The sequence below is a fragment of the Lynx rufus genome, unplaced genomic scaffold, assembly GCF_022079265.1.
Source record: "Lynx rufus isolate CCGP_SWC_20201006 ecotype Redwood Valley unplaced genomic scaffold, mLynRuf1.p SCAF_61, whole genome shotgun sequence".
In the NCBI taxonomy this organism is placed as follows: Eukaryota; Metazoa; Chordata; class Mammalia; order Carnivora; family Felidae; genus Lynx; species Lynx rufus.
Window position 1 is genome coordinate 297,140 of NW_025814880.1, and position 24,582 is coordinate 321,721.

Below are 24,582 nucleotides of genomic sequence, written 5' to 3' on the forward strand. Positions count from 1 at the left end.
TTTTTGCTGAGAGAGGACAGAGGAAAGAGAGAGGAAGAGAGCACGGTCCATCACGATCATGGAAGAACAACACTTCCCTGAAAGTAGCTGGAGAGAAAGAGAAAGAGAAAGAGAAACACTCTCAGGGGACTGAACAAGAAATCTGCCCCCCAAAATCTATGGATGGGAAGAAAGGAGAGGGTGTCAGTACCACCAGGATTCTATAAACAGTGGAGCACAGAGCCTGAAGTTCTGGAGGTCAGTGCCTGGTGGTGCTCTGGTGAGGAAGTAGGGCAAATCTCCAGGAGCAGGTAGTGGGGTTTGACGGGTCCTTGTGCCAATAGGGAGAAGCAGTTCTCCTACTTGGGGTGCATTTGGTAGAGGCCATATGGCTTCCCCATTGGCAAAAGTCCCCACAGACCCCAGAGAGCAGCCACATTTGCTGGTATTGGACGTCAGAGTGCAATGAAACCTGGAACCGGCTGTGTGTTGTGGTTTGCCATAATCCCTGACCCTCTGCCACTGCACGATCGCACAAATGTCTTCTGGGACAAGTCGGCACCTGGCCATTGCTCAGCAAGACTCTCCCCAGAGTTGGCACCGGTCCCAGCCTCAGGGGTCTCTCAAGTGTCTGGGGTTTTGAAACACAGCCCCATCTGAGATAAACTCTAGAGGGAGGTGCCACCTGGCAGGTGGACAGCTTGGACACAGACCGGGTAGGGACAGGGAGTCGAGGAAGGCCTGAGACAAAGGAGGGGTGCTTGATTGTGTCAGTGAAAGCACAAAGTTCCAATGCCAGAGACTAGGTGGCGAAGCCACCTCTCCCTTGCACGCACATGCTCACCACACTGATCCACCCCAGCAAGCTAAGCAGCGCCACCTAGTGGAGAACAGACTGTTACACCAAGCCCCACCCAACTGCGCTTCCAGGCACATCTCCTAGAAGACCAGCACAAGTCACTCCACCTGTTCAGTGTACGGACTAAAGAAGACTTCATAGTTCTAGTTCTAGGGGAAACTGGATATAACTTCATTCAGGTTTCATTCCACCTGATGGTTCATTTATTTCTTCATTTCCTTTCCTTCTGTTTTTGCTTAAATTGTTTTCTGTTTTTCCTCTTTCTTGGATACAGAAAGAGAAAATTTTATTCTTATCTTTTATACCTTATTCTTTATTTTTAAAACTACTTTCTTCCATTTCATTTTCTTTAATTTTATTCTATTATATAAATTTTCTTACCTTTTTTTCCCCCTTTCCTTCCCCTTTCTTGCCTCTATTCTATCAAGCTTCTTTTAAGAAGCAGACCAAAACACATATAGGATCTAGCTTCCTTCATTTGATATTTTGTCTTCCAGTTTTTAATTTTTATTTTTTATTTAATTAATTTTTCTTCCTCTAAAATGACAAAGTGAAGGAATTCACCCCAAAAGAAAGAACAAGAAAAATGACAGCCAAGGGCTTAATCAACACAGATATAAGCAAGATGTCTGATGCAGAATTTAGAACCATGATAATAAAAACACTAGCTGGTGTTGAAAAAGTAGAGAATCCCTTTCTGCAGAGATAAAAGAAGTAAAGTCTAGTCAGGACATAATTTAAAATGCTATAACTGAGATGCAATCTCAAATGGATGCCACAGCGGCAAAAATGGATGAAGCGGAGAAGCAAATAGCGATATAGAAGACAAAATTATGGAGAATAATGAAGCAGAAAAAAAAAAGAGAGAAATATAGGCAAAAGAGCATGATACAAGACTTAGAGAACTCAGTGACTTATTAAAAAGGAATAACATCTGAATCATAGGAGTCCCAGAAGATGAAAAGAGGGGAAAGGGGCAGAAGGTTTATGTGAGCAAATTATAGCAGAAAACTTTCCTAATCTGGGGAAGGACACAGACATCAAGATCCAAGAAGCACAGAAAACTCCCATTAGATTCAACAAAAACGGACCATCAACAAAGCATGTCATAGTAAAATTCACAAAATACACAGACAAGGAAAGAATTGTGAAAGCAGCAAGGGGGAAAAAAGTCGTAGATCTATTAGGGAAGACAGATCAGATTCACAGCAGACCTATCCACAGAAAATTGGCAGGCAAGAAAGGAGTGGCAGGATATATTCAACATGCTGAATAGGAAAAATACACAGCAAAGAATTATTTATCCAGCAAGGCTGTCATTCAAAATAGAAGGAGAGAGAAAGGGTTTCCCAGACAAACATAACTAAAGGAGTTTGTGACCACTAAACCAGCCCTGCAAGAAATTTTAAGGGGGCTCTTTGGAGAAAAGATAAAACAAAAAAAGACCAAAAGCAACAAAGAATGGAAAGGACCAGAGATTATCACCAGAAACACCAATTCTACAGGTAACACGATGGCTCTAAATTCATATCTTTCAGTACTCACTCTAAATATCAATGGACTAAACACTCCGATCAAAAGACATAGGGTATCAGAATGGATAAGAAAAAAGATCCTTCTCTATGCTGTTTATAAGAGACTCATTTTAGACCTAAACACACTGACAGATTGAAAGTAAGGGAATGGAGAACCATCTATCATGCTAATGGTCATCAAAAGAAAGTTGGAGTAGACATACTTATATCAGACAAACTAGATTTTAAAGTAAACGCCGTAACAAGAGATGAAGAAGGTCATTATATCGTAATTAAGGAGTCTGTCCACCAAGAAGATCTAACAGTTGTAAATATTTGTGTCACCAACGTTTCCACCCAAATATGTAAATCAATCACAAACATAAATTCATTGATAATAATACCGTAATAGTAAGAGACTTCAACACCCCACTCACAACAATGGACGTATCACGTCAGCAGAAAATCAACAAGGAACCAATGGCTTTGAATGACACACTGGACTGAATGGACTTAACAGATATATTCAGAACTCTTCATCCTAAAGCAGCAGAATACACATTCTTCTCCAGTGCACATGGATCATTCTCCAGAGTAGATCACATGCTGGGACACAAATCAGCCTTCAATGAGTACAGAAAGATCAAAGTCATACCTTGCATGATTGCACACCACAATGCTATGAAACTCAGAATCAACTAAAAGAAAAAATTTGGAAAGACCATGAATACTTGGAGTTAAAGAACATCCTAACTAAAGAATGAATGGGTTAACCAGGAATTTAAAGAGGAAATTAAAAAGTACATGGAAGCCGATGAAAATGAAAACACGACAGTCTAAAACCTCTGGGATGGAGCAAAGGCAGTCACTGGAGGGAAATATATGGCAATCCAGGCCTTCCTAAAGAAGGAAGGAAGGTCTCAAATGCACAACCTAACGTTACACCTAAAAGAGCTGGGAAAAGAACAGCAAAAACAAACAAACAAAAACAAAAACAAAAAAATGAAAAAAAAAAAAACCCTAAACCAGCAGAAAAATGGAGATAATAAAGATTAGAGCAGAAATCAATGATATTGAAATACAAAAAACCAGAACAGATCAATGAAACCAGGAGGTGGTTCTTTAAAAGAATTAACAAAATGGATAAAACTCTAGCCAGACTGATCAAAAAGAAAAAGGAAAGGACCCAAATAAATTAAATCATGAATGAAAGAGAAGAGACCACAACCAACACTGCAGAAATACAAGCAATAATAAGAATATCATGAGCAATTACATGCCAACAATTTGGGCAATCTGGAAGAAATGGACAAATTCCTAGAAACAAATAAACTACCAAAACTGAAGCAGGAAGAAAAGGAAATTTGAACAGACCCATAACTGGTAAAGAAATTGAATCAGTAATCAAAAATCTCCCAAAAAACAGGAGTCCAGGGCTGGATGGCTTTCCAGGGGAATTCTACCAAACATTTAAAGAAGAGTTAACACCTATTCCTTTGAAGCCGTTCCAAAGGAAAAAAAAAAAATAATAATGGAAGGGAAACTTCCAAACTCATTCTACGAGGCCAGCATTACCTTGATTTCAAAACCAGGCAAAGCCCCCACTAAAAAAAGAACTACAGACCAATTTCCCTGATGAACATGGATGCAAAAATTCTCAACAAGATACTAGCCAACCAGATCCAACAATACATTAAAAGAGTTATTCATCACAATCAAGTGGGATTTATACCTGGGATACAGGACTGGTTCAATATCCACAAATCAATGTGATACATCACATTAATAAATGAAAGGATAAGGACCACATGATCCTCTCAATAGATGCAAAGAAAGCATTTGACAAAATACAGCATCCTTTCTTTTTTTTTTTTTTTTTTAATTTTTTTTTCAACGTTTATTTATTTTTGGGACAGAGAGAGACAGAGCATGAACGGGGGAGGGGCAGAGAGAGAGGGAGACACAGAATCGGAAACAGGCTCCAGGCTCCGAGCCATCAGCCCAGAGCCCGACGCGGGGCTCGAACTCCCGGACCGCGAGATCGTGACCTGGCTGAAGTCGGACGCTTAACCGACTGCGCCACCCAGGCGCCCCAACAAAATACAGCATCCTTTCTTGATAAAAAACCCTAAAGGAAGTAGGGATAGAAGGATCATACCTCAAGATCATAAAAGCCATATATGAGAGATCCACTGCCAATATCATCCTCAATGGAGAAAAACTGAGAGCTTTCCCCCTAAGGTCAGCAACACGACAGGGGTGTCCACTCTCACCACTGTTATTCAACATAGTATTGGAAGTCATAGCCTCAGCAATCAGAAAACATGAAGAAATAAAAGCATCCAAATCAGCAAGGAGGAAGTAAAACTTTCACTCTTCAAAGATGACATGATACTCTATGTGGAAAACCCAAAAGATTTCCCCCCAAAACTGCTAGAACTGACCCATGAATTCAGCAAAGTCGCAGGATATAACATCAATGCACAGAAATCACTTGCATTTCACTACACAATAATGAAGCAGCAGAAAGAGAAATCAAGAACTCGATCCCACTTACAGTTGCACCAAAAACCATAAAATACTGAAGAATAAACCTAACCGAGGATGTGAAAAATCTATACGCTGAAAACTATAGGAAGCTTATGAAAGAAATTGAAGAAAACACACACACAAAAGGAAAAATATCCATGCTCCTGGATTGGAAGAAAAAATATTGTTAAAATGTTGATACTACCCAAAGCAATGTACATATTCAGTGCAATCCCTATCAAAATAACACCAGCATGCTTCGCAGAGCTAGAACAAACAACCCTAAAATTTGTATGGAACCAGATAAGACCCCAAATAGCCAAAGCAATCCTGAAAAAGAAAACCAAAGCTGGAGGCATCACAAGTCCAGACTTCAAGCTGTATTACAAACATGTAATCATCAAGACAGTATGGTATTGGCACAAAAACAGACACATAGATCAATGGAACAGAATAGAGAGCCAGAAATGGACCCACAAACATATGGCCAACTAATCTTTGACAAGGCAGGAAAGAATATCCAATGGAATAAAGACAATGTTTTTAGCAAATGGTGTTAGGAAACCTGGACAGCGACATTCAGAAGAAAAAACCTGGACCACTTTCTTATACCGCACACAAAAATAAACTCAAAATGGACGAAAGACAGGAAGCCATCAAAATCCTAGAGGAGAAAGTGGGAAAAAAAACCTCTTTGACCTCAGCTACAGCAACTTCTTACTTGACATGTCTCCAGAGGCAAGGGAAACAAAAGCAAAAATGAACTATTGGGACCTCATGAAGCACGGCAAGGAAAACAGTCAGCACAACTAAAAGGCAACTGACGGAATGGGAGAAGATATTTGCAAACGACATATCAGATAAAGAGTTAGTATCCAAAATCTACAAAGAACTTATCAAACTCAACACCCAAAAAATAAATAATCCAGTGAAAAAACAGACAAAAGACATGAATAGACATTTTTCCAAAGAAGACATCCAGATGGCTAACAGGCTTAAAAAGATACTCAGCGTCACTCATAATCAGGGAAATACAAATCAAAACCACTATGAGATACTACCTCACACCTGTCAGAATGGCTAAAATTAACAACTCAGGCAATGACAGATGTTGGTGAGCATGTGGAGAAAGAGGAACCCTTTTGCACTGCTGGTGGGAGTGCCACCATTTCCAGAATGGTGCAGGCATTCTGGAAAACAGTATGGAGTTTCCTCAAAAAAAAAGAAAAATGGAACTACCCTACAGCTGAGCAACTGCACTACTAGGTATTTATCCAAAGGATACAGGAATGCTTTTCGAAGGGGCACATACACCCCAGTGTTTATAGCAGTGCTATCAACAATAGTCAAAGTATGGAAAGAGCCCAAACATCCATCGACACGTAAATGAATAAAGAAGATGTAGTACGTGTGTGTGTGTGTGTGTGTGTGTGTGTGTGTGTGTGTGTAATGGAGTGTTACTCAGTGATCAAAAAAGAATGAAATCTTGCCATTGCCATTTGCAATAACGTGGATGGAACTAGAGTGTATTATGCTAAGTGAAATTAGAGAAAGACAAATATCATATGACTTCTCTCATATGTGGAATTTAAGATAGAAAACAGATGAACACAAGAGAAGGGAAGCAAAAATAATATAAAAACAAGGAGGGGGACAAACCATAAGAGACTCTTAAATACAGAGAACAAACTGAGAGTTGGTGGAGGAGTTGTGGGTGGGGGGATGGGCTAATTGGGCCAGGGACATTAAGGCAGACACTTGTTGAGATGAGCACTAGGTGTTATATGTAGGGGATGAATCCCTGGAATCTACTCCTGAAATTATTATTGCACTATACATTGACTAACTTGGATGTAAATTTTTAAAAAATTAATAAATTTTAAAAACGAAAACAAATACGATTAAATACTTAACCAGAAAAAAAGAAAATTGAATCAGACCATAATCCATATTCAAATTCTAAATAAATGTTGATAAAATAGTAATCTTTGTTTATAGGTTTATGACTGTTATAATATTATTCATAAACTATACCTTTTGATGTCCCCCTTTATATCTGTTTAATGATTTGACTCTAAGTTATACTTTGATATTAATAACTGATGGTACTGGTTTCTTTTTGCTTGTATATATGCCTCATATATCTTTGCCCTTTCCTCTGTTTTCAATCTTCTTATCATTTGGTTGAAATATATTTTGCGAAATCATCATATAGCTGGGTTTTTAAGGAACTCATCTGACAATTGTTCCTTTTTTATTTTTTTTATTTAAAAAAATTTTTTTTAAGTTTATTCATTCTTGAGAGAGAGAGAGACAGACAGAGCACAAGCATGGGAGGGGCTGAGAGAAAGGGAGACACAGAATCCGAAGCTGGCTTCAGGCTCTGAGCTGTCAGCACAGAGCCTGATGCGGGTCTCGAATTCACGAACTGCAAGATCATGACCTCAGCCGAAGTCAGACACTTAACCAAGCCACCCAGGTGCCCCTATCATTCCCTTTTTTTTTTTAAATTTTTTTGTAATGTTTATTTATTTTTGACAGAGAGAGAGAGAGAGATGGAGCATGAGCGGGGGAGGGGCAGAGAGAGAGGGAGACACAGAATCTGAAACAGGCTCCAGGCTCTGAGCGGTCAGCACAGAGCCCCACGAGGGGCTCCAACTCACAGACCAGGAGATCATGACCTGAGCCAAAGTCGGACGCTCAACCGACTGAGCCACCCAGGCGCCCCTATCGTTCCTTTTTTAATGAGAAATTTCAGTTTGCTCCGATTTGGTGTAATACTGGATATATTTAATTTTACTTATTTAATCTTATGTTTATTATTTATTTTCTGTTTTTTTTTTCTTTTTTCTTAGGCTTATTATCACTGGTTTGTTCAAGTTGTCATTCATTATGTTTGTTTTCTTCCTAATTAATTCTGAAGTTTCAGAGGAGGGTCACATTTCATCAAGTCTTACATTTCTTTTCCTCCCATTCACTGTCATACTTACATATAATAACTATTACTGGCAATAAAATACTACTTTATTCTCCATCAAGATAGCCTTTCCGATCAAATATTTCATTTCACTTTTATCCCTTCCCTCTCACCCCCCACACAATCACAATACGGGCAAACTTTTAGAAGACTCTTATTCCTCCTACCATTTCCCCCACTCCCCACCATGAGACCTTGGGAATGTCTTTTACTTCCCCAACCATACAGTTTTAACTCCCACAAACAAACAACTCATAACATTTCTCTTAGGGGTGTCTGGGTGGCTCATTCAGTTAAGCATCCAACTTTTGATTTCTCCTCAGGTCATGATCTCACAGTTGTGAGATTGAGCCCTGCATTGGGCTCTGCACTGAGCACAGAGCCTTCTTAAGATTCTCTCCCTCTCCCTCTGCCCCTTCTCTGCTTGCTGTGTGTGTGTGTGTGTTTCTCTCTCTCTCAATAATAAAAAAAAACTATCTTAAATAATTTCCTTTCTATTTCAAGATTCTTTATTTAACACTTAATATTACATATTCCATAAAAGATTACTTTCAAGCTTCTAGAAAAGAAGGAAGCATCTGTTTTGACATCTCTGTATTTCTACCACCTCAGGAGCATATATGTTTCTGCCCACCTATCTTCTTCCTTCGTGCTCTTTTAGGAGTCAGAGGAATTGGAATGCCCTCATGCTGGCCTCTACTGATCTTCACCAGGGTCTTCAGGATTCTAAATGCCAAGCTTTTCCCCAGATCTATTACTTTCTAGTTCTCTTCGTGCACTCTGACACCTCTCTGGTGCTTCCCTAGTTGAGAGGGGAAAGAATCCCATGCCCATTCTTCTTCCAGGACACAACCAGAGCTGAAGGTTTGACATAGCCCTGGCAGCCTAGAGAGACCAGCAGCATTTGAATTTCAAAGGCAGACAGCTTTGAGGTGGTAGTTAAAGGGATATGAGCCATGTTCCAGTCTCCATGTTCACAGAAGCCCTTCCAAAATTTTTATTAAAGTAAATACAAAAGAGTAAGAATAACATTATAAATAAAGGAAAATGATCAACTTCAGTTTAAAAAAATTCCCTTGTCACCCAGATGTTTTAAATCTTACTAGTAGATTCCTCCTCTGCTGAGAGGAACGTGGAATATTTTAATGGAACAGAATTCCCTCCCAATTAGACGGCCTATGGCAGAGAGCCCTTTCATCTTGGGTCAGAATTTTCCCAGTAATAAGCCAGATGGGCAAAGGAAAGGATGAACAGAAAACCACAGTGACCCATGTACAAAGCCAGGCCAAAAATTGTAATCCTCTCCAAGGATCCCATCTCTTTTTCATGACAGACTTGATTACTTGTAATGACCCAGGTAAACCAGCACACATTTTCCATTTTGCCCTGACCTGTAGTTGGTATTGACGCAGAAGTTATTAGTGGCTAAGAATACTTTAAGAGACAAAGAATAAGGTCCAAAAATTCTCACCACAGAATTAGCAACATTATTGGTAACTGATACACTTTTCTGGTTATTCTTTGAGTATTTTGTAGGCACTCAAAAACAAGTTTGTTGAATTCATGAATAACTACATGTTACACCGTGTTTCCTATAACACTAGGTTATAGCTAGATTTTCTCATCAACATGGAGTATTATTTTACTGTGGGGAAAAAAGCACTTTTCAGAAACTAAATGACGGGAATTAGCCACCTTTCTTCCCTGAGCATAATATATTGGAAATATTGGAGTATTACTTGTTTCAGGAAATAATTGTGCTTATTATCATTCAAGCTGACATCTTTCTTCTTCTGCCTTCTTTTTTTTTTAATGTTTGTTTATTTTTGAGAGAGAGATGGAGAGACAGAGCATGAGGCAGGGAGGGACAGAGAGAGAGGGAACCACAGAATCCGAAGCAGGCTCCAGGCTCTGAGCTGTCAGCACAGAGCCTGATGCAGGACTCGAACTCATGAACCGTGAGATCATGACCTGTGCCAAAGTCAGCTGCTCAACCAACTGAGCCATCCAGGTGCCCCTCTTCGTCTACCTTCTTATGAAGGGTGTAGCAAAGGTTAAGTTTTAGTGTGTGTGCGCTTGTGTGTGATGTGCACGTGCGTGTGTGTGTGTGTGTGTGTGTAACCAGTTTTTATATTTTTTATATTGAGGTATAACTGACATATAACATTACATTCAGGCATAATGGTTCAATATTTGTATATATTGCAAAATGATTACCATACTAAGTCTAGTTAACATCCATCATAATATATAGTTACAAATATTTTTTGTTTTGATGAGAACTTTTAAGATCTCTCAGGGTGCCTGGGTGGCTCAGGCGATTGAGCATCCGACTCTGGATTTCAGCTCAGGTCACAATCCCAGGATATTGGGATTGAGCCCCGTATCAGGCTCCATACTGAGCTTGGAGCCTGCTTGGGATTCTCTCTCTCTCTCTCTCTCTCTCTCTCTCTCTCTCTGCCCTTCTCCCCTGCATGCTCTCTCTTTGTCTCTCTCTCTCTCAAAGGAAAAAAACGTTAAAAAAATTAAGATCTACTCTCTTAACAACTTTCAAATATTAATATTTCAGTATTAAGTATAGTCATCATACTGTGTATTACAACCCCATGACTTATTTTGTAACTAAAAGTGTGTACCTGCAAAGGTTAAATTTTCTAAAGCAAATAAATACTGCTAAGTTTTTCTGCTCTATGCAACACATTTTCTTGGTCTCATTGTCATGTTTCTATCCCATTTATTCCTTGCCTTACAGTTAAAGGCAAGGTTGATCTGGAAAAGCTGATGAATGAAGTGAAATCTTTTTCGGGTGAGTAAGACATTACTTAAACATTTTTAATTAAATTCTAACCCTATGTTATATTTTGCATAGTGTTTTCCCAATATTATATCATAAATTTATTAATGTTGATATTTTACATATTTTCATGAAGTATTTCCATTCAACTTTACTTTTCCCTTTGACTTTGAATTATCTAGCATTTGGCTACAAAAGAAAATGGTGATATTTAAGTAATAATGATATTTTTTTGTAGTTTCTGCCAGTATTATATTGATCCTAACCAGTGTTTAAATCAGAGGTTTAACAAACAGGCCACCCATGAATGGAATCCAGTCTGCAGTCAAGTTTTGTAAGATAAGGCAACACTGGCCCTACATTTCCTCACCACAATAACTGATGTATTTTCTCTTGGGACAAGGCATGTGCTAGTTTCACTCATTCCTTCTTTGTCTAGGCTCCTATAAGCTTTTGAGTTAATGACTACTGGCTTGAGTAGCCAAATATAGGTAGGCACAGAATATAGGAAGATGAATAAGTTTAGAAAATATTCTGCTTTAAATAATAATCACATGATTCAACATTAAAAAGAGAAAAACAGATTAAATATCCTAAATTACTAGCCAATTATATAACCTGATTTTCTTCTATGGTGTCTTGCCATTAGTCTTCGGAGGCCACTCTGTCTTTATGAAGAATCAAGGAATAAGTTTTGCCTCATTATTCTTAAACACTATTAGAATATATGAGAATATGAAAGTGACGATGGTATTCTTATAAGTCAGCCTTTTCATTATTTTGGATCATTCTAATGTCCTAAAATTTCCATGTGTCAACAATCCGTTTTTCTTTCAAAGGAGACAAAGTTGATGCCAATAGACTTGAAAGTGTTTTCGAAAACTTGGGGATTAAGCTCACACCTAATGAACATTTGAACTTGCTGAAGACACTGCCACTTGATGGTGAGTCTTAGGGGTGCTATTTGGGTGTTTTAGAAAGACTAGTTTTGTAGAAGTATATGAAAAATTACAAAATAAACTAAAAATGCTTGAAAACTGTTAAAAAGCTAATGCAAATACACAGAAAAATCTCACCACTTGGATTTTGATTTAAAAATCATCTGTCTAAAAATAAAAAATAAAATAAAATAAATGAACAAATAAAAAAAATAAAAATCATCTGTCTAAGCCTTTTCAGTTATAAGTTGCTATCAAAGGAAAAATTCATTACTCAGCCCTCAGGTTACTGATCAGCTGGATTTGTAAAAAAAAAAAAAAAGCATTTAAAAAAAAAGAAAAAAGAGAGAGAGGAAGGTGTCCAGTTTTCCCAGCACCAACTAATAATGTAGTTGTGTGTTTCTGCAGCATCGAATATATAGTTTATCAATAAGTGGGTAATATGGTACATTGAGAAAAGGCCATAGTTCTTAACTACACCAAAAAATTTCATAAAAAATGCTTTTAATCCTCTAACCCAAAGATAATCATTATTAATATTTTCATACATTTCCTTCTAGTGCACAGTAGATACTAGATTGATAGATAATATTTATGTGTTATTAATTTATTTATAACTGTTATGTCTTCACAATGGTAACGTGTGTATTTATCATAGAAATCTTGATAGTGTAGATAAGTGAAAATAAAACCTCTCTATTCCCAACTCAAAGTGATAGCTACTGTGAAAAATGAGATGTATATTTTACAGTTTTCCATCTTTGAATAGATGTCCTTTTTTTATTTGACAGCCTTGTGGATAAATCTTTGTAAGCATTCTGAAATCTTTTGAGATGAAATTCCTTTAAGTAGACTTACAGAATGGAAGATATTTTGTCTTCTCACTTGCCTTCCAGAATATTTATAATTTGAACTCCCACAAACAGTATTTGAGGATGTTATTGTCCCTACATTCTCAATACAGAACAACAACAGCAAAAAAGAGTATCTCAATGATTATGATTTCCAATTTACTCCTTTACCCCTGAGAGCAAACATTTTGGTATATCTATTTATCTGTTTGTAATTTGAAATGTTCCTTACCCAAAGATTTCTAAACTCGTTCTTTCTGACTCTGTTTTCAAAATACCCATTTTTTGTAGCTGATGGAGAAGTGTATAAGAAAAGGTTGATGAAGGGCATAAAGTCTCTCAAACGTGAGTAAGAAGCACTGTGAAAAGACGGAATCTGAAACCTTTAGTTGTATTGTTAAAATAGGAATCATCCTTTCCTATATAATTGTGTCTTTATTTATGTTTCTTTAGTAGATCTGCATTTTATCAGGTAAACCAAGTAGTTTCCTGCACTAATACTTGACAGAAAGTGTTAAACTGTCTGGGATCTTCCTACCTTAGCCCCAGAGAAACAAAATAAAGTACGAAGCAAAAGGTGAAGAATGAATGCTGTCAGATAAAGATTTCAATCAAAAGTAAAGGCAAATAATTTGAAAGCGCAGGCAACAAAAATACCTCTTGTTTTGTAGAATATTATGTCAGTCACCTCTAGCTCTGGCTTTTCAGAATCCTAACATAAAAGTGAAAGGAAGTTTATTGTCCTATTAACTGAACAAAACTGGATTTTTGGTGTTTGCCTTGAAAATCTTAACAATAATGCTAAGAAATATGTGAAATGTTCCTTATGATAATAAAACATATGCTTGATAAAGAGGAAAAATAACACAGTAGAGTGAATGCACGGTCCCAGTTTTAGAAAGATTGTTTTACTATATTCCTTTCCTGCTCCTTACTTAGGAGGCAGTGTTGATGTCAATAAGCTGGACACTCTTTTAGAAAACATGGGAATCAGCATCACAGAAGGAGAATTCATGGATCTGATAGAAAGATTGCCAGATGATGGTGAGCACTGACATTCCCCCTGTACTTTTTAAGAGATATTTATTGTTTTCATCTTTATTGAGATGCAGTCAACATATAACATTGTGTAAGTTTAAGGTGTAAACCTGTTGATTTTATATACTTGTATATTGCAAAATGTTTATGCCATAACTAACACCCCTGTTGCATCACATAATCACCTTTCTTTTTTATGGTGAAAACATTTACGATCTACTCTCTTAGGAACTTTCAAGTATGTAAGACAGTGTTATTAACTATAATCACCATTCTGTATTATAGTCTCAGAATTTACTCACATTAGAAATGGGAGTTCGTACCTTTAACCTAACATCTCCCCATTTCCCCACCTCCTCCCTCAGCCCCTCATAACCACAATTTTTTTCTGTGAGTTCAGTTTTTTTTAGATTCCACATACAAGTGATATCATATAGTATTGGTCTTTCTCTGTCCAACTTATTTCACTTAGCACAATGCCTTCAAAGTTTTTCCATGTCACAAATGGCAAGATTTCCTTTTTTCTCATGGCTGAATAATTTTCTATTGTATATAATATACCACATCTTTCTTTAATCATCTGTTGACAGAGACATATCTTGGTTATTGTGATTAATGTTTCAATGAACATGGGAGTGCAGATATCTTTTTGAAATCCTCTTTCAAAGTGGGATTTTGAATCATATGCTGTGGGATTGCTGGATTATATGGTAACTCTATTTTTCATTACTTGAGGAACCTCTGTACTGTTTTCCACAGTGGTTGCACCAATTTATATTCCCACCAACGGTGAACAAGGGTTTCCCTTTCTCCACATCTCCATCAACATTTGTTATCTCTTATCTTTTTGATGATAGCCATTCTAACAAGTGTGAGGTGATATCTCATTATGGTTTTGATTTGCATTTCCCTGATGATTAGTCATTTTGAGCACCTTTTCATGGACCTATTGGCCATTTGTGTGTGTTCTTTAAAAAGATGGCCATTCAGTTTCTTTGCCCATTTTTTCCCTGGATTTTTGGGGGTTTTGCTACTGAATGTACAAGTTCCTTATATAGTTTGAATATTAACCCCTTACCAGAAATGCAGTTTGAAAATATTTTCTCTCATTCTGTAAGTTGCCTATTCATTTCGTTGATTGTTTCTTTTTCTGGGCCGAAGCCTTTTGGTGTGATGTAGTCCCACTTAGTAATTTTTTCTTTTCTTTTTCTTTCTCTTTCTTTCTTTCTTTCTTTTTTTTTTTTTTTTTGCTTGTGCTTTTTGTGTCCTATCTAAAAAAATAATTGCCAAGACTCATGTCAAGGAGCTTTCTTCCCTATGTTTTCTTCTGGAAGTTTTACAGTTTTCAGGTCCTACATTTAAGTCTTTAATCCATTTCAAGTTCATTTTTGTGAGTGGTATAAGATTATGGCACAGTTTCATCCTTTTGCGTGTGGTTCTCCAGTTTTCCCAATACCATCATATCAGAGACTATCCTTTCCCTATTGGGTATTCTTGGCTGCCTTGTTGACAGTTGACTGTATATGTGAAGTTTTATTTCCAAGCTCTCAATTCTGTTCTCTTGGCCCATGTATCTATTTTTATGCTGTACCATACTGCTTGATGAGCCTTGTAATAATAGTTTGAAATCAAGAAGGGTAATGCCTCCAGCCTAGTTCTTCTTTCTCAGTATTGCTTTGGCTGTTCAGGGTCCTTTGTGGTTCCATATAAATTAAGGATTTTTTTGTATGTCTATGAAAAAAATACCATTGAAATTTTTATAGGAATTGGATTGAATCTATAAATGACTTTTGGTAGTATAGACATTTTAACAATATTAATTTTTCTGACCCACGAATATGAGATATATTTCCATTTGCTTGTGTCTTCTTCGATTTCTTTCATCCATGTTTTGTAGTTTTCATTATATAGATCTTCCACCTCCTTATTTAAATTTATTCCAAAGGGGCGCCTGGGTGACTCAGTCAGTTAAGTGTCGAACTCCCAATCTCAGTTCAGGTCTTGATCTCCGGGATGTGAGTTCAGACCCCACATTGGGCTCCGCACTGGTTGTGAAGCCTATTTGTAGATAGATAGATAGATAGATAGATAGATAGATAGATAGATAGACAGACAGACAGATACATACATACATACACACATTTATTCCCAAATACCGTGTTTTTTTTATGCTATTGTGAGTGGTATTGTTTTCTTTATATCTTTTTCAGATATTTCATTGTTAGTGTATAGAAATGCAACTGATTTCGTTATGCTGATTTTGTATCCTGCAACTTTACTAAATTCATTGATTAGTTCTACCAGTTTTTTGGTGGAGTCTTCAGGACTTCCTATATATAAGACGATATAATCTGCAAACAAAGACAATTATGCTTCTTCCTTTCCTATTTGGATGCTTTTTCTTCCCCTAGACTGATTGCTCTAGAATAGACTTCCAGTATTGTGTTGAGTAGAGGTGGTGAGGATGTGTACCCTTGTCTTGTTCACAAGGCTCATTTTCTTATAGGCTTTTCTTTCTCACTTCAAACCAGTGGGTTGAGTTGTTTTTTTTTTTCAACGTTTTTTTTTTGTTTTTTTTTTTTTTATTTTTGGGACAGAGAGAGACAGAGCATGAACGGGGGAGGGGCAGAGAGAGAGGGAGACACAGAATCGGAAACAGGCTCCAGGCTCCGAGCCATCAGCCCAGAGCCTGACGCGGGGCTCGAACTCACGGACCGCGAGATCGTGACCTGGCTGAAGTCGGACGCTTAACCGACTGCGCCACCCAGGCGCCCCAGGTTGAGTTTTTTTTTAATAAAATGGAATAAAATAGTAAAGCTAGATATTGTTTCATGAGTCTTCATGATCACATGTGTGTGTGCGCACGTGCTCAGAGTTCTTAGTATGGTTTACAGGAAAAATTTTTGAAAATCACTGGCTTAAATGATAGTAATATAACAGTTCTATTTTCAGGCTCTTTCCACACTGTTCCTGTATGATTCCACTTCACCATATGTATTTAAGATTTCAAGCCTTTTGTCTCAAACCTATACTTATTTCATCCATTTCAGTTTAGGACAGTGAGGTCTTTTTATGTACCATGGCAGGGGCAAGATCTGATAATATAAAAATTTAGTTAAAGTAAGGAATAATAAAATTTATATATATATATATATATATATATATATATACGTATACATATATATATATACATATACATACCTTAAATTTATATATATTTATACATGTACACATATACATATATCCATATATATATACACATATGTATATATATATATATACAAACATACCTTAAATGTTTTGTTTCCATGAAAAAATTGAGCCAATGCCATTTTAATTTAATGTAGCCATGCTCTCTTTTTTTTTTTTTCAACGTTTATTTATTTTTTGGGACAGAGAGAGACAGAGCATGAACGGGGGAGGGGCAGAGAGAGAGAGGGAGACACAGAATCGGAAACATGCTCCAGGCTCTGAGCCATCAGCCCAGAGCCCGACGCGGGGCTCGAACTCACGGACCGCGAGATCGTGACCTGGCTGAAGTCGGACGCTTAACCGACTGTGCCACCCAGGCGCCCCTATAGCCATGCTCTCTTGCACAAATATACCCATTTATCATCTACACTCCCATTTTCTGTTTCTCTCTTTTCCTAAGTTTTTTTAAAATTTATTTTGAGAGAAAGCATGCATGTGTGTGCATGAGCTGGGGAGGGACAGAGAGAGAGGGAGAAGAAGAGGGAGGGAGGGAGGGAGAGAGAGAGAGAAAGAGAGAGAGAGAGAGAGAGAGAGAGAGAGAGAGAGAGAACCCCAAGCAGGCTCCACACTGTCAGCACAGAGCCTGTTGTGGGGTTCAACCTCATGAACTGTGAAATCATAATCTGAGCTGAAACCAAGAATTGGATGCTTAACTAGCTAAGCCATCCAGGCACCCCCATTTTCAGTTTCTCTTAAATGGAGCAAAGTGCTTTTTTAAACGTTGAGCAGAATTTTCCATCAGAATCCATCTAGATCTCAATTCTTTCCCCAATTTTTTTTATAGTTCTTTATCCACACCAAATTCAACACAACTATTTTTTAGCAATTTGCCTTTACATAAACTCTCTAAAACTTTCAAATTTGTTTTTATGGTAATAACTCCCTTTTCCGTTTATAGTTCCTCAGTTTATATAATGATTAAGTTATCAATTTAATAATAAGTACAACTCTTTATAAAAAGAAGCCTGGAAACAAGTTCAACAACTCAACCCATAAGAACACAAATGTGCTGGCTTACTAAAAGTGTAGCTTACTAGATATAAAAGTTTAGCATACCATCAGCATCAGTATGAATGATGAATATAGTTCAGGCCATCAGGTTGATTAAACGGAGATCAATTAAGAGATCTCCTATATGAACAAATCCGTATTGAGACATAGATTTCCCAGTGGAAATCCAAATTCAACATATGAAAAGTAAACTATTTTCCCTGTTAAATTCATTCCTAGTTATTTTCTTATTTCTCTGCTGCTGTCATCTACCCACAATTGCCCATGAAATAAGCCACAAACTATCTTTGACTTATGTTCCCTCATTTTCCCTCCTAAATATATCCCAAAGACATATTCTCTGACTTTGCTACCCTACTGATGAATCTTCATCATCCTTCACTTACTGCTACAGAAGGCTCCCGATTGGTGTAACAGCCACTGGTCACACTGCCTTAAATTCATTCCGTACACACTAGCCTGAATGACTAACCAGAGTGAAAAGCTGACTTTGTCATTCCTCCGATTAAAACCTTTCAATGGGGGTGCCTGGGTGGCTCAGTCAGTTAAGCGTCTGGCTCAGGTCATGATCTCACAGTTCCTGAGTTCAAGCCCTGTGTCAGGCCTTGCACTGTTAGTGTGGAGTCTGCTTGGGATAGTCTCTCTCTCTGCCCCTGGCCTGCTTGCTCTCTCTCTCTCTCTCTCAAAAATAAATAAATAATAAACATTAAGAAATCTTTTAATTAAAAAAAATACTTTCAGTGAACCCCTCTTACCTTATATGCATTGAGTCTTGCAATATTCCAGACACAGTGCTAAGCGTTTTTATGATAAATTAATTTATTCATTCATGTAATAATGTCTATTGAACACCTAACACCTAGCAGTCTCTATTTTAGCCTTAGGAATACAGCCATAAACAAAACAAATTAATGTAAATTTTGTGGAGCCAAGATTTTTATCTTTTTTTTCCCCACTACTCTGTTCCCAAATCCAGGCAATCTGATGTCAATGTCTAAACTGTTGGTTCCAACCAATCTCTTTCAAATCATCTTTCCACTCCCTACATGACATTTTCCCCTCAAGCAGAATTTAAAAGCTTTAGTTTTACCACACACTCTGCTCTTCATTGATCCTTTTCCTGAAATTTTTTGTCTTTCTCCAATGATAGAAAGCAACATAATACCACAAACAATGGTTTTAAATGTATACCAGTCATGTGTTATCAGCCATTCGTAAAGAAACATGGAGCTCGAAACAGAACGAATCCAAAAGACTGAAGAGAACACTTTACCTAAGATAAACTGTATGATTCAAACAATCTTAGTGTCCCTTGCAGATAATGGAGCTATCTATCAAAATCCAAGAATTATAAATTTAAAAAAGGACAAGATATAGTGAATGGCTTTCATCTAGGCTCTACTCTAGTTCATAATCTAAGTGTTTTATGCTTTATTTTTTTTTGAGTTTGGATTTTTCAGTGTCTAAATTTTGTCTTGACTTACAGATAAAGGGAAGGTCAAACTAGATACATTGATTGAAGAATTGAGTTCTGTTTTAGGTAAGTGAAAAGTTACTTAATTCTTTACACGGTTCAAATGATATTTTCTACCATCCCTTTATTTGTTAATTTCACTATTTTAACCTTTCATTGATTAAATATTTCTACCTGCTTTGATAACCTATTTATTTTTGATAATCTGTGCTTTTGCAACAGAGGTACTAGGTCTTTACCTATGAGAAGAAATTTCAAAATTTAGGTTATAACTGAGATACTACATAATTATGTAGACATAATTATTTGAATAGGTCATCAACAACATAATTTTCTGCACAGTGATATTAGCCTTATATTATTATATGTAGTATTTTCCTCCAACATTATGAAGATGTGCCTTTTATTATAAATAAGGAACAATATATATTTTTAAGTCTGGTATTCACTCCGCATAATACAGCAAGTGACCTTAGGTCTTTGTTTTTCATCTGGCAATAGAATGTGGTACTGTCCAAATACATTTTGTTCTGTCTTTCACAATTGGTATTCTTTTGATAATGTTCTATTATAGCAACAGACTTTTCTTAATAATGTGAGAATGTTTTTATTCCTAATTCCACCGTTTGATCCTCACTCAACCAAAGCCCCAGGAGAGATTATCAGGAACTGTCCAGACCTTCACTATTGTTGATTTTCTTTGAGATGAGCGGACATCTGAATGTCAGGATAGTTTCATCCTGGTTTTGCCTCTGAATCATTTGTTTAATTATTTGTTCATACAGCAGCTACATAGAAGCATTTAAGACTCTGAAAAGCAGAACTCCAACAGCTGTGAGACAAACAAAACTAGCTGAAGGTGTTATAAGAAGGCAATGGAAGGCAGTCTAGAATCATGGTCCAGTATTTCTTAGGCCTGAAAGAAAACTAGTCCCAATAATGTCTTAAGTCTACCTTACATAATCAAGTTATCTTTTCTTAGATAAATTGGTCTATGGTATGAATCTAAGTACAATACGCACTATTAACAATGGGGCAAATCCCCCTCTAGTCAAAAGAAAATTGAAGGCAATTCTATCATTTATCCAGGGAATTTTACCTGGCTTATTGTACTGAATAATAGGGCATGGACTGTATGATATGCTAAGTCAGCCACAAATTTTTTTTATTACTGTAGATGGAATACATCATACTTAGGAATCTGTTCCACTAGATATTATTTATTTCCCCAGAAAAGCTTCTAATCTCATGGACTCTTTATAAGAAGACAAGGTCCATCAAGAGTATTGGAAAGTCATGCACAATTCATACACATAAATTGTCACTTACCCCACAGCAATTCTTTAAATTGATTTGCTAGTAAAAGGCTGAGTTATAGAGTTAGGATTGTCCTAACTGTAGCAAACTGATTGTCTCTAGTAAACCTTAAACTTTAATAAGTTATTGGTAGTACTAAGGGAGATCATGATAGGCTAAATCAGAAGTATATAATTAAGTAATGAAAAGAATAAATATGACAAAATAAGAATAAAAATACGTGAAAAGTATACAAAGCACTGACAATCAGTGTTTTCTTATTCTCATGATCTTACATGGAAGCTGTCTACTTCATGCAATTTTCCGCTTGTTCTGAGGATCTTGGATTTGGGGTCAGCAGGTGACTTATATGAACCACCTGCTTCTTGGACTCTCTAAGAACCTCAGTTTGAGGTCTTTACTGTAATTTTCCAATTCTGATAATGTCTCTTAAATATTGCCAGAAGTTTTTGTGTTCAAAAGACAGTGAAATTTCTGAATAATAGGCAAAACTTCTTGTATAATCATGAATAATTACCAAAAGAAAATATTTTGCCCTACACTTGAATAGATAAGATGGAATGCTCTAGGTAGGTAACAGGACATCTAAAAGTTTGTTAACCACTATGTGTGCTATGGATTTTTGACAAAAGAGTGTTTCAACCCATCCAGAAAATAAACATAATATTATTAGTACATATTCATAACTCAGAAGCAACTATATAAAATCCATTTGGAAATGCCCAAATGGTCCCTTAAGGTATAGTTCTAATTCAGGGCTCAAGGTTACAGATTTTCCAGAATTATTTTTATTTCAGAGGAGGCATGAATTGGTGATGTCCTCTAATATAATACAAAATATCTTAATCATTTTTTAATAATGTGGCAAATTTGGGGCACCTGATTGAGCATCTGACTCTTGATTTTGGCTCAGGTCATGATCCCAGGGTCATGGGTTTGAGGACCACATCAGGCTTCATGCCTAGCATGAAGCCTGCTTGGGATTCTCTCTCTCTCTCTCTCTCTCTCTCTCTCTCTCTCTCTCTCTCTCCCCCCCCCTCCCTCTCTCCCCCCCTCCCTCTCTCCCCCGCTCCCTCTCTCCCTCTCTCTCTCAAAATAAAATTAAAAATACAATAATGTGGGGTTTTTATTCCTACAGTGATATGTTGTTTTATGTAGGATTGTGGCAAATAATCAATTTGAAATGTATGCAAGGAGGTAAAAATCCTGGCTTTGCCAGATCTTATTGTCATGGATATTATAATCTGACCATTCCAAGTATTTCTTTACAAAATTGAAGTCAAATTTTGTAATTCTATAATGGAATCTTTGAATCTGATCCTACACATGTTTTTCTTATCTATAAGAGGTCACTCAAAAAGAACTTTAGTTTAGGGATGCCTGGGTGGCTCAGTTGGTTAAGTGTCTGACTGTTGGTTTAGGCTCAGGTCATGATCTCGTGGTTCATGAATTTTGAGCCCCATGTCCGACTCTGCCCTGACAGCACGGAACCTGCTTGGGATTCTATCTTTCTCTCTACCCCTCCCCTATTTGCATGGGTGAGCATGCTCTCTCTCAAAATAAATAAATAAACTTTAAAAAAAACCACGAACTTTAGTTTTTAAAAATGAAAAAATGAGCCACAGACGGGAAGGACATATTTGCAAAACACATATCTGATAAGGGACTTATATCCAAAATATTCAAAGAATTCTTAAAACTAAACAATAAGGGGGCACCTGGGTGACGCAGTCGGTTAAGCGTCTGACTTCAGCCAGGTCACGATCTCGCGGTCCGTGAGTTCGAGCCCTGCGTGGGGCTCTGGGCTGATGGCTCAGAGCCTGGAGCCTGTTTCCGATTCTGTGTCTCCCTCTCTCTCTGCCCCTCCCCCGTTCATGCTCTGTCTCTCTCTGTCCCCCCAAAAATAAATAAACATTGAAAAAAAAATGAAAAAACAAACAAACAAACAAAAAAAACCTAAACAATAAGAAAACAACCCTAATTAAAAAGTGAACATGGGCACCTGGGTGTCTCAGTTGGCTGAGCATCTGACTTCGCCTCAGGTCATGATCTCATGGTTTATGAGTTCAAGCCCCGCATTGGGCTCTCTGCTGTCAGCGCAGACCCTGCTTCAGATTCTCTGCCCCATCTCTCTCTGCCCTTCCCTTGCACACTCTCTCTCTCATAAATAAACAAACATTTTTTAAAAAGTGAACAGAAGATCTGAATATTCACCTCACCCAGGAAGATATACAGATGGCAAAGAAGGATATGAAAAGATGGTCAACATCATATGTCATTAGGGAATTGCAAATGAAAACAATGAGAGAATGCTACGTACCTATTAGAATGGCTAACAAAAGGAACTCTTATTCATGGTTGGTGGAATGCAAAATGGTAGAGTCACTCTGGAAGACAGTTGGGCAACTTCTTACAAAGCTAAACTTAATCGGTATTACCATAAGATCCAACAGTTGCAAATTAGGTATTTACCCAAATGAGCTGAAAGCATGTCTACACAAAAACCGCACACAAATGCTTATAGTAGCTTTATTCATAATTGCTGAAACTTGGACGCAAATAAGATGACCTTCAATTAAAGAATGAATAAGCAAATGGTGGTACCTTCACATAATGAAATATTATTCAGTTATAAAAGGAAATGAGCTATCAATCTATGGGAAGACATGAAGGAATCTTAAATGCATACTGCTAAGTGGAAGAAGCCAGTCTGAAAAGGCTACATACATATTGTGTTATTCCAACATATTACATTCTGGAAAAGGGAAAGCTGTAGAGACAGTTAAAAGATCAGTGGTTTCCAGGAGTTTACGGGGGGTGGCATAGGAAGGAGTGATGGCCACGAGAGTCACAAGGGAATTTTGGTTCAGTGAAACTATTCTGTATGTTACTGTACTCGTAAATACGTGACATATTGCACTTGTCAAAACCCATAGAACTGTATGATGCAAAGGGTAAACACAAAGGATATAGCTGGATCAGTAAGAGAAAAACATGTAGGCAGCTTCTAGAAGAATCTATGTGAAGGCTTCCTATGCTCTCCTTCTTATGAAGGGTCACACATAACATACTTTCCCTCCAGCAGCAAAAATGCAGTTTCACGTGTGTGCCCAGGGAAGCCCATTAGGCCCTCAGTGCCCAAGGTGTTTTATTGGAGGCTTGTCACATAGGCACTCTCTGCCTAACAACTCTCAATATACCAGACTCCCAGAAGAAAAACAAATATTCACCATGAATCGCATTGTTTGCACAAGTCTAGGCACAGTGACTTAGGCTTATCAGTTGATATTGGAGGGAACATTCTGAAATCCGAGTTCCCGTATGCCAGCCAAGTGCCACCTGGCAAGCAGGCTCTTGTAAAGATCGCAGACTTAGGTTTGCTGTGTTAACTCTTTTCTGCACAGTCTATTTAATAAGACGATCTGCTACAGCATTCTCTCTAGTCATTATATCATCTGTTTTACTGTGGACTTCTACCTTTATGATAGCAATTTCTTTGAGCAGCATCAAAGCACCAAGTAATAATTACTACAAAAGTATGTCACCTATCCTTTAGTTTTACCAGTTTGAAATCTCTAGAAAGGGCAATGTTCAGTCACTTGAACCAATATTATATCTGTTAAGGACTTGGATCTTTCAAGAGAAACTAAACTAATTATTGCATATTTAGCCTACTGTGTCCCTTTTCACTTTGAAGACAAGACCCACCAACAAATAATATTAAATCAGAGTGTGGTACTGAAGTTTCCAAATGATCTGTTTAGGATATGGACCCTTCTTGAACTACAGAAATTGTAATTACAGAAGTAGAATTCTTCTCCACCGGTGAAGGAAATAGAGTCACTGGATTGAGAGTGATATGATAGTAATCATATCTCCACCATGGATAGTAATATGGGGAGAAAGTAGCAATAGTCCATTATTAGTAACCAACTAGTCAAAACAATATTGGATACTTTCAGGTAGCAGTAGAGATTATAATTGTATATAGTGCTGTCAGATTTAAATATGATCTTAATGTGAGATCTGAAGATGTTTTGACTAACTTT

The 24,582-nt window shown here is 37.3% G+C and overlaps 1 protein-coding gene across 1 annotated transcript in view; it reads left to right on the forward strand.

The window, feature by feature from the left end:
* Positions 1 to 24,582, forward strand: part of LOC124500912 (uncharacterized) — a gene marked incomplete at its 3' end in the record, with an annotated part of 105,456 nt that overhangs the window by 58,824 nt on the left and 22,050 nt on the right. The window contains exons 33-37 of the mRNA XM_047064782.1: positions 10,611 to 10,664; positions 11,492 to 11,596; positions 12,733 to 12,786; positions 13,381 to 13,485; positions 19,229 to 19,282. Coding sequence (XP_046920738.1) covers positions 10,611 to 10,664; positions 11,492 to 11,596; positions 12,733 to 12,786; positions 13,381 to 13,485; positions 19,229 to 19,282 — 372 coding nt within the window. The remainder of the gene's footprint in view (positions 1 to 10,610; positions 10,665 to 11,491; positions 11,597 to 12,732; positions 12,787 to 13,380; positions 13,486 to 19,228; positions 19,283 to 24,582) is intronic.